A 10672-nucleotide genomic window follows, 5' to 3' on the forward strand; every position below is an offset into this window, starting at 1 on the left:
ATAAGACTCAAACAGAGAAGAGATTTGCATGATAAGCATATATATTTAAAATATACAGAGAATTCAAACTATACTATTAACAGAAAATGCGCAAATGGTATTTAAATATGTGTTAGAAAAATCGAAAAGGTGCATTTTCTATTTAATTATGCTAAAAATGTGCTTTGACAAGTGAAAACCCATAATGAGAAAGAAAAAGACATGAAGACTAATCAAAAACTAGCTAGAAGTGTTCCCAAAATGACGCACGTCCACATCTGTTTAAACAAAGAACACCAGTTTTGGATCTATAGTATTCTTTCTCTCCACTGATGATCAGTATCAATACGCTTTAGGTGAAACAAAACGTGGTCTGAAGGAATAGTTTGAATGGTCAGGTATTCTCCCATCGTGAAACAAACCGTGGTCTGAAAAATAGTTTGGATGGTTAGGTATTTTCCCAGCAATGGCCAGACTGTCCTGCCACTCCATCTTGGGTTCTTGCCGGACAACCCGGCCTCCCCCGGTGAGCTTATTATTACTCAAGCTTTCTCGGCCAGGCTTCCGGTGGTTTGCCGACAGGTTCACAGTAAACAACCATTTGGAATGTTCAGAGGCGAAAATGCAATGAACTATGCATTTTCATCTTTCTTGCTCGAGGCAGTTCTTGTTATTTTCTTCATCAAAGCCACTTGCTTCATCCTCCGACCTTTACGTCAACCTCGTATCGTCTGTGAGATCATTGTTCGTCACTCATCTTAGATCAAGAATACTTCAAAGAGAATTTTTCATCAAAATAATATTTTAAAAAAATTTGTAAACTCATGTAGAAGTTTCTTATTTAAAAAAAAAACTTTTTAGAATGGATCTCTCAGAAAGTTTAAAAACTAATTTATTCAAATATTTTTCTTTTTTTTTTGCTAAAATAATTTCTTTAAAAGATTTCCAATGCGGATGTCCTTATATTTCTTAATAAAATTTTATTTAAAATATTAAAAGAATGTTTTGTGTGTGTTTTGAAGGGTGGTATGGTGGTAGGACCGTCCATGCTTGGAGGAAGCCGTACTTTTAGTTACTACTTGTTCCCACCGATCTCAAACTACATATTTACAAACTTGGGACTGCTGGGATTCTTTTACTTCTTCTTTATCACTGCGGCCAAAACCGACGTTGCAGCCATTGCAAAGTCTCCAAAAAAGCACAAGTACATTGCTGCCATCAGCGTTCTCGTCCCAATGGTCTGCGTTGGAGCCACAGGGATGGCCATGCGTGGCCAAATGGATAAAAACATGGGGAGGCCTTCTTCCGTTGGAGGGATTGCGTTTGCCTTGGCTTTTAGTTCTTTCCCTGTCATCTACACCATCTTAAGAGACATGAACCTTCTCAACTCCGAGGTGGGCAAGTTCGCCATGTCGGTGGCTCTTCTCGGAGACATGGGAGCGATCCTCGTGCTTGTTTCTTTCGAGGCTGCCATTCAAGCTAACGTAGCAGGAGCCAAAGCTGCAGCCTACTACGTTGTATCAGTCGCTATATTCAGTGCTTTTATGATTTTGGTTGTGAAACGAGCATTTGAGTGGGTGGTCGACCAAACACCTCAGGGACAACACGTGGACCAAAACTACATTGTCATTATTCTCATGGGTGTTCTTGTTTCTTGTTTCTTAACGGACATGCTTGGTTTATTGATAGGCACCGGACCTATGTGGTATGGGTTGATAATCCCTCATGGTCCACCTTTGGGTTCCACGTTGGCTATTCGGAGCGAGACTTTTATACATGAATTTTCAATGCCTTTCGCATTTGGTTTGGTGGGACTCTACACAGATGTTCACTTCCTTAGCGCTGATGCTTGGGACCACCAACTCGCTCCTCTTGTCTACATGACCACCGTTAGCTTCATCACCAAGTTTATCTCTGTGTTCGCCGCTGCCTTTTTCTTTAAAGTCCCTACTAGAGACAGTCTCACGCTTGGCCTGATAATGAACTTGAGAGGCCAACTCGATATCATGCTCTACTTGCTTTGTTTGAGGAAACATGTTATCGGTGTACCCGGTTTTACTCTCTTGGTTTTGCATACGATTGTCGTAACAGCAATATCAACACCGCTCATCAGCTTCCTCTATGATCCAAATCGTCCTTACAGGATCAGCAAGCACCGGACCATCCAGCACACTCCACCATCCACTGAGATGGGTTTGGTTCTTGCCGTCTCCGGCCATGAAGCCTTGTCTGGCTTGATCACCTTCCTTGACTTTGCCTATCCCACTACAAGTAGCCCCTTTTCTGTATACGCTATCCAGCTGGTGGAACTGATGGGGAGAGCTACACCAGTTCTTATGGACCACAAGATACAAAAAGAGGAGGAAGACAAAGAGGAGGAGGAGGTAGAAGAAGGGCGAGTAGACCAGGTGCAAAGCGCCTTTAAGCTGTACCAGAAGAAGAGAGATGAGTGTGTGAAGCTGCATGCCTACACTGCTCATGCACCAAAGCGTCTAATGTACCAAGATATTTGCGAGCTGGCCTTGGCCAAGAAAACCGCTTTCATTCTCTTACCTTATCAACAAAAGCGTCTTCAAGACAGTGCACCTACCGAGCTACTTGACTCTGGCATGCTGTCCGTGAACGCTGATGTCTTGGCGTACACACCATGCTCTGTATGTATCTATTATGGCAAGGGACGGCTTAGAAACGCCAAGGTTCGGTCCTCGGTTGACCAGCAACAATCAATTCAACCGAGCCGTGTGAGGCAACACACATACCGTTTCGTGGTTCTGTTCTTAGGAGGAGCTGATAACAGAGAAGCTCTGCATCTGGCAGACAGGATGACGGCAAACCCGGACATAACCTTGACGATAGTTAGGTTCTTGTCGTTCAACCACGAAGGAGAGGACGCGAGGGAGAAGAAGCTAGACGATGGGGTGGTGACATGGTTTTGGGTTAAAAATGAAGGCAATGATAGGGTTAGTTATAAGGAGGTTGTGGTCAATAATGGTGCGGAAACACTGGCTGCGATCCAAGCAATGAATATCAATGACTACGATCTATGGATAACAGGAAGGAGAGAAGGGATCAACACAAAGATTCTGGAAGGGCTTGATGCATGGAGCGGAGATCACCAGCTTGGAGTCATTGGAGAAACTGTTGCTGGGAGTATATTTGCATCAGAAGGTTCGGTGTTGGTGGTGCAGCAACAGGTGAGGAATCAAAAGGGTGGTGATGGTTTCTTGAACGGCAAGTTTGATTATAAAAAGTTAGTTTCTCCCTGGTCATGTAATTAGAACTTTTTTTATTTGATTAGGTCATGTTATACAATCTGTTTTTTTCTTCTAAAACTATTCGTAAAACATTTTAAAAAATCTACTGAAACATCAATCCCATTGTTTTTCTCATGAATATGTTTCTGAAATGACATAGCCAAGAACCATTCTCTAAAGTGTTGTTATATGATTAGAGGATCAAACATGAGACATCTGTTTTTTGAGGGTTTCCAGTAGCTTTTCCTTAGATTCACAGATCTGCAGAAACTCACGGAGACTCTCTGTTGCGCCATGACTATTTTACTTGCTGCGGTGTTCACGTTAGTCTCTGTCCCATAGCCACCCGCCTGCGCATTTAGCTACTCTGGTATATTAACTAGTGGACTCTTGACTAGTTACTAGCTATGGAGATGGGTCCAGACCAGTGCTGGACCCAAGAAAACTTTTTATATGGGGTCAAAAAGGTTCAGGGTGTCATTGACTAGACTTGAACCCGATTTTTGTAGGTCCATTTCTGCACCACAAATGATCCAAAACGTAGTTCACAAATTATATATTTTTATTGTTTTAGCGGTGTTAACCAACCCCATAAGTCTTCAAGTGGGTCTGCCACTGGTCCAGACTTTTTAGCTTCACTAATCAAGAGCTGTTCTTTTATCTTAATTGTCCATTAGGACATACTACATAGTCTACATGAGTACTTCGGTGAGATGATGGCTGCCCAAGATGCATTTGCAGATATGTCTAGTGCTTTACTAGTAGTGCAAATGTTTCTATGAGAACTTTCTTCGCTCCAAGCAAGAGCCGGAAAGCTAGAGGCTGAATCATCAAAGGTATTTTGGTGGTAACAAATCAAGGATCCTGTTAACATAAGAGTTGAAAGAAACCATCAAGGTCACTAAGGAAGCAAAAAATGTTGCCATCACAGCGTATGAGCTGAACAAGGTATTCAGTAATAACCATTGCATATCACAGCTTGTGCAGATGTACCAAAACATGATATAAAGTTTTTGGTCGTGCTCTGTGCAATCTTTTATCATTGAAGAATAACAACCGATCTGATTTGGAGAGGTTGGATGGAGAAAGACTTCTAATCTTCATGAGCACGATAAAGGGATTTGTTATGAACCACGCACGTTACTATAGTTCAGACATTAGCATTAGGAAAAATGGAGGCGTAAGCCTATTTTTTACTGGTCAGTGGAAGTTATGTAGAATGAGTGGGGAAAATTGTAAAGAGATTGTTTAGCTTAGTGTAATTCCTTTCTTAATGAGCTTTCAGAGATAGACAAGTTGAAAAAATAAATAATAAAAATGTAGTCCATGGGTCTCATATAGTTAGGACCGATCCTTAATTGATAAAAGTCATCTCTTATATAGGTAAGAATTTTTAGGTTCTAATTACCTAAAGCCCAATTTTTTTTCTTTTCCTTAATCTTGTGTAAAGCCAAATAATGACTTTGCTCAAAAGACATGTTCTTGTCAAACCTACATGTTCATTTGGGCATAACCATACCGATTCCATATTTGGCAAAAAATCAAAATACGTAAACTAATAATGAATGTCAAAACAGTGTAATTTCTTGTTTTGTTCCCTGTATGTTGTATATCCGATAGAGTTTGGTAAACGCTATTCTTTGTTTTTCCCCTCTATGTTTTTTCATTGCCATTTGCCATCCACAACATGAGAGTGAGAAATTGAACCAACAATCTTATACTATGTCCGGTTTCGAAACAATAGAAGCTTCGAGCTACCAAATGACTGTAACAGTAAACGGAGACAGACGTCAACATTAGCGAAAAGCGAAGAGTCCAAAAAAGGACACACGACCGTACCTTTTTTTTTTTCAGACAACGCGGCCAAGTCAAAGATAGCGTCCATCTTGAGCAGGGGGTGTTTTCGTCATTTTTCACAAGTCTTCTTCCTTGCTTGGAACTTTCTTCGTCTTCGATTCCTTTCCTTGTTATACTTTCCCCCATCGATCTCGCTCTGACCATCTTCTTTTTTATATAACACAAAAATAAAAACCTCTCTACTCAAATCAACACATACATACCTCTCACATCACATGGCAGAGAACGGTGAAGAAAAGCTACTCGCCGTCGCGCGTCACATAGCCAAAACCCTCGGCCACAACGAATCCATGGCCGACGACATCTTACAGATCTTCTCAACCTTCGACGGTAGATTCTCCCGTGAGAATCTCTCCTCCGAAGGCCAAGAAGAAGACGGATCAACCGTCTCGGTACTCGAGCGAACTCTCAACTCGCTAGACTCTCAGATCTCCCGCTTCGTCGCCTCCGATCACCCAATCTGGGCCGATCCCGCCGACTCAGCCTCCTTCCTCGACTCCATCGACGAGCTCGTGAACGTCACCAGAGAGTGGTCCCACCTCGCCAGCGAGAAGCCCGTCGCCGCGTGCCTCTCACGCGCCGACGAGATGCTCCAGCAAGCCATGTTCCGGCTAGAGGAAGAGTTCAGGTCGCTTATGGAGCGCGGCGCCGAGTCCTTCTCCGTGAACCACCGTTTCCACTCCGATTCCGAGGAGGAGGAGGAGGGAGATGATGGCTACGGCGACAACGGCGGCGACGTCCAGATCCCGGTGGCGAAGCCGTTAACAGACTACGACCTAATAATCGACGCGCTTCCTTCGGCGACGATCAACGACCTCCACGAGATGGCGAAACGCATGCTCGGCGCGGGGTACGGTAAGTCGTGCTCGCACGTGTACAGCACGTGCAGGAGAGAGTTTCTCGAGGAGAACCTTTCGAGGTTAGGGCTACGTAAGCTCAGCATCGAAGAAGTTCACAAGATGCCGTGGCATGAGCTCGAGGACGAGATCGAGCGTTGGATCAAAGCCGCGAACGTCTCTCTACGCATCCTCTTCCCTAGCGAGCGGCGTTTATGCGATCGCGTCTTCTTCGGCTTCGCTTCCGCTGCTGATCTTTCCTTCATGGAGGTCTGTCGCGGCTCCACCGTTCAGCTTCTCAACTTCGCCGACGCGGTTGCTATAGGCAGCCGGTCGCCTGAGAGGCTGTTCAAGGTGCTCGACGTGTTCGAGACGATGAGGGATCTGATGGGGGAGTTCGAGTCTGTGTTCTCGGATCAGTTTTGTTTGGTGCTTAGAAACGAAGCTGTGACTATCTGGAAGAGGTTGGGAGAGGCGGTCAGAGGGATTTTCATGGAGCTTGAGAATCTGATAAGGCGTGATCCGGCGAAAGCTGCTGTTCCGGGTGGTGGTCTGCATCCGATCACTCGTTATGTGATGAACTACCTCCGAGCCGCGTGTAGGTCGAGGGAGACGTTGGAGCAAGTGTTTGAAGAAAGTAATAACGGTGTGCCGTCTAAAGATTCTACGCTGTTGACTGTGCAGATGTCTTGGATCATGGAGCTTTTGGAGAGTAACCTGGAGGTTAAATCGAAAGTGTATAAAGATCCAGCCTTGTGCTATGTGTTTCTGATGAACAACGGGAGGTACATTGTTCAGAAGGTGAAGGACGGTGAGCTAGGGTTGCTTTTAGGAGAGGACTGGATCAGGAAACACAATGCGAAAGTAAGACAGTATCACTCGAGTTATCAGAGAAGCGCGTGGAATAAGATGCTGGGGTTGCTGAAGGTGGACAACACAGCTGCGGGGATGAATGGGTTAGGGAAAACCATGAAGGAGAAGCTGAAGCAGTTCAATAGTCAGTTCGATGAGACGTGTAAAGTGCATTCGACGTGGGTTGTGTTCGACGAGCAGCTCAGAGAGGAGCTGAGAATCTCACTGGCGAGGCTGCTGTTGCCGGCGTACGGGAATTTCATAGGGAGGTTTCAGAACCTTGGAGATTTAGGGAAAGGGAAAAACGCCGACAAGTACATCAAGTTTGGAGTTGAGGACATAGAGGCGCGTATCAACGAGCTGTTTAAAGGGTCTACGGGTGCAAGAAAATGAAGGTGAGTTTGTAAAATGTTTGTAACGGAACCATCTGCTAATGACCAATTGCGAAGCCTTGCACGGTGGGATTTGTAAAATGTATTGTTTTAGACTATTAGCTTAGCTCTATTGTGTTGTGTTATGATGTTGTATTGTACTAAATCAGAGGTTTTTTTATTGTAAAAAGAAGAAACAAGAATGACGTGTATCTCACTCGGTATTGATCGCTTTCAACAGAATTTTCTCACAAATTATACTCTGTATCTAAAAAATGTTTAGCTGTATTTCACAGTCCCCATACTAAAAAAATGTACCTTTTTAATATATTACTCTCTAATTTTATTTTTTATTTGTTTTTCAATAATGTTCAACTACTCATGTTATTTTTATATTTTTTGTACTTTATTTTAAAAATCAAATGCATTAACTATGCTCATTAAATCAATCTTCTAAATAAAAAAACAAAAGCTAAAACACCTTTAAATTAAGAGAAAAGTATTCGAGACACTTTGAAATAAATGTGAGCACCTTTAGATTAGGTCTAACTTAGACCGTGTAAGCAATCAGGTCTTCAGATTTAGATCTATTAGGTAGAGAAGAGAAGTTTAGGACGCATAAGATACGCAAATTTCATTTTTTAAACTCTTTAAATAGATAAATATCATAAAGTTTCGAAACAGAGCAGTGAACCAAAAAATGTAAACAGTCAGAAAAATAAGACGTCTAAAAATGCATAATAAATAGTTAGAAATCACAAAATCAAGCAGCTTGTTGACCAGCAAGCCTCTTCTTAGCTTCCTCAATGATGGTCAGCTTAATACCCTTACCCTTAGGAAGAGACACCCACGGCTTTGTTCCTTTGCCTAGCGTGAACACATTCCCCAACCTCGTTGCAAACTCATGCCCTGTTGCGTCTTGGATGTGGATCGTCTCAAAGCTTCCCTTATGCTTCTCACGGTTCTTAATCACACCCACACGCCCTCTGTTTCTTCCTCCAGTCACCATCACAACGTTGCCGACATCGAACTTGATGAACTCGACAATCTTGTTCTCCTCAAGGTCGAGCTTAATGGTGTCATTAGGCTTGATGAGCGGGTCAGGGTAACGGATTGTGCGGCCATCGTATGTGTTCAGGAGAGGGATGCCCTTCGTTCCGAGCTGGATAGTTCGAACCTTGCAAAGCTTAAACTGTAGAGAGAGATAAAACAAACAAATCTTTTAGATACACATAAATGTCAAACAATTAGTAATGACACAAGACTGAGAACAAAACAAACCTTGGCTTCCTCATCCCTGATAGAGTGAAGACGGAAACGTCCCTTGGTATCATAGAGAAGACGGAAGCTCTCGTTGGTCTTTGGGATAGAGACAACATCCATGAAACCAGCAGGGTAGGTCTTGTCAGTCTTGACTTTCCCATCAACCTGGATATGCCTTTGCATCAAGATTGAGATCACTTCACGGTAGGTAAGAGCGTACTTCAACTTGTTCCTGATGATAAGAACGAGGGGAAGGCACTCCCTCGACTTGTGGGGTCCAGAAGACGGCTTGGGGGCCTGTTTGGAACCAGTTACGAGCAAGCATTGTCGTTCAGACATACAAAAAAGACAAAGGGGAAGCATGTATATATATTGAGACAAGAAGAAGACATACAAAAGCACCACCAAGTTTGTCAAGACCCCAATGATCAGGGGCATTGAGCCTCTTCAAATGTTTCTTTAAACCTTTCGCCTGTGTAATAACGGAACATAACATAGATGTTAGAGCGATAAGTGATTGAGATTCTAAGTATGGACTCTAAATGGTCGAATCAAATCCAATTGCTATGAAGCTAGGTTACGGATCAGCTAAACTCGCTAACACAAACCTACCAGACTCGAATTGTGAAATCATCTAGATTTAAAACAATCACTGTGATGTCAACAGAGAGTAAGTGAGAGAGAGAGGGAGGATGGGGAAACCATGGTTGGAGTTTCAAAGCGTAGCTCCGATGATCCAGACGACTCACTCCTCTCGTTTAGCTCTGAACGACTGGTTAAGCTGTGATAGACGACAAGTAAAACCCTAAATGTATTTAAATAGCCTCTTCAAAATGTTAGAGTATATTGGGCTCGTAGCATAGGCCCATTATTATTATATATCCATTTGTTTAAGCCTTATGTTTTTTTCTGGTTGTTGGTCGGTCTACAAGTGGACGATCTCTTCGTTTTTAAGACCATCTTTATCGGCACATCTTAGCTCGTCTCTTACCCAATATCAGCCCAAAAGAAAATAAAAAATGGATTAAAATAAAAGGGACGTATACAAAACTCATCTTAGCTCGTCTCTTTAGTTTGTAATTTTTTATGTTTTCAATTCTAATGTTATATGTTTAATTATAAACTTATCTTTTATTTATCATTACTTATTTAAATAAATAATTAACATCAAATACTAAAAAAATTACTTAAGGACTAAACCAAAGTCCCACCAATAATCTTAACATTTTGTTGTGTCTTTCCATTTGTATCTTAACATCACACATACTAATATAATAATCTTAAGGACTCAAATTTTGTCCCACCAATAATGATGGTCTAAGGCCTTTCTATTGGTCCACTTTTCTTTCTTGGGGCAAATTAACTAGTTCGTTTATACCTATTTCACAGAAAAAAAAACACAATTCCTTGGTTGATAAGGTTTACCAGCTCCATGCAATCTCCTTCAAACCAAACATGTCTAAGTAAGATGAGATGAATTTGGATTCGGGGACGCATTAATATGGTTAACAAGTTTGGCGCCATCGTTTGCTCTGTTGTTTTTGCATTATTGGCACATTTTGGATTTTTAGCAGCCTTTTACTATATATATTGCTACACAGAAGTTTTTTGTTACAAGTAGCATTAATGTCATATAGTTCGATCGGTAATATTATTATATTAACTATATATGGAACTGTATGATAATCAATATTGAATGATAATTTTACTGTGTGATGGGAAATTGGAATTATTTGTTATATATGACTTTAAAATGATTGAAGAGGTAGAGCAGCCTTTAAAGGGCTATGTTTGATAAGTCGTGATATGATAACTTGTCGTGTTTTATTCAAGATACACCCCACCTTCTTACTCTTGTATCTACTTAATTGGTTTAATATGCCCGATATAAGATTACCTTAATTATTTTAGTTGTACATACACTTAGGGTCTAACTGGTGACCAAGGAATGAAGAGGAATAGTGCATTCCTTAATGTTCCTAACAAATTTTACCATTCACAAGGAATAGTCATTCCTTTTCATTCCTTCTCATTCCTTTTATTGTAGACAATTAAAGAACAAATTTGTTCCTCACTAAATTTGATATGGAATAATCATTCCTCACTATTCCCATAATTTTATTCCCATCCATTCCTTTCCTATTTGTTCCTACTATTCCCGAGATGGTTACCAGTTAGACCCTTAGAACTTCGGTATTCTAAAGAGACATATATATTCCCAAACTCTTCATCACAAGGATCATTTATATTTCATGTATCT

The 10672-nt window shown here is 41.6% G+C and overlaps 3 protein-coding genes across 3 annotated transcripts; 2 read left to right on the forward strand and 1 right to left on the reverse strand.

Annotated features, from left to right (window-relative positions):
* The first annotated feature begins 423 nt into the window (after positions 1–423).
* Positions 424–3257, forward strand: LOC108835707 (cation/H(+) antiporter 24-like). The gene is made up of 2 exons (XM_057002682.1): positions 424–723; positions 1002–3257. The coding sequence occupies exons 1-2, from the start codon at positions 424–426 to the stop codon at positions 3255–3257; spliced, it is 2556 nt and encodes an 851-aa protein (XP_056858662.1).
* A 1938-nt stretch (positions 3258–5195) lies between these two features.
* On the forward strand, positions 5196–7369 carry LOC108842837 (exocyst complex component EXO70B1). The gene has a single exon (XM_018615872.2). It carries the CDS (start codon positions 5306–5308, stop codon positions 7169–7171), a length of 1866 nt encoding a protein of 621 aa, XP_018471374.2. The 5' UTR covers positions 5196–5305; the 3' UTR covers positions 7172–7369.
* Positions 7370–7781: 412 nt separating this feature from the next.
* LOC108823674 (40S ribosomal protein S4-2) lies at positions 7782–9231 on the reverse strand. Its single transcript, XM_018596934.2, has 4 exons — positions 9115–9231; positions 8807–8884; positions 8431–8709; positions 7782–8341 (listed from the first exon to the last, which is right to left on the reverse strand). Exons 1-4 carry the CDS (start codon positions 9115–9117, stop codon positions 7913–7915), a joined length of 789 nt encoding a protein of 262 aa, XP_018452436.1. The 5' UTR covers positions 9118–9231; the 3' UTR covers positions 7782–7912.
* Between the last annotated feature and the right edge of the window lie 1441 nt (positions 9232–10672).

The sequence above is a fragment of the Raphanus sativus genome, chromosome 2 (assembly GCF_000801105.2).
Source record: "Raphanus sativus cultivar WK10039 chromosome 2, ASM80110v3, whole genome shotgun sequence".
Lineage (NCBI taxonomy): Eukaryota > Viridiplantae > Streptophyta > Magnoliopsida > Brassicales > Brassicaceae > Raphanus > Raphanus sativus.

Excerpts from the sequence above, each read along its gene's own strand:
- LOC108835707 (XM_057002682.1), top strand. The coding sequence starts at position 424 with ATGGTTAGGTATTTTCCCAGCAATGGCCAGACTGTCCTGCCACTCCAT. Across the intron at positions 724-1,001 it reads GTATCGTCTGTGAGATCATT|GGTGGTATGGTGGTAGGACC; the intron begins GTTCGTCACTCA and ends TGTGTTTTGAAG.
- LOC108842837 (XM_018615872.2), top strand. The coding sequence starts at position 5,306 with ATGGCAGAGAACGGTGAAGAAAAGCTACTCGCCGTCGCGCGTCACATA.
- LOC108823674 (XM_018596934.2), bottom strand. Across the intron at positions 8,710-8,806 it reads ACAAACTTGGTGGTGCTTTT|GCCCCCAAGCCGTCTTCTGG; the intron begins GTATGTCTTCTT and ends GGTTCCAAACAG. Across the intron at positions 8,342-8,430 it reads TCAGGGATGAGGAAGCCAAG|TTTAAGCTTTGCAAGGTTCG; the intron begins GTTTGTTTTGTT and ends CTCTCTCTACAG.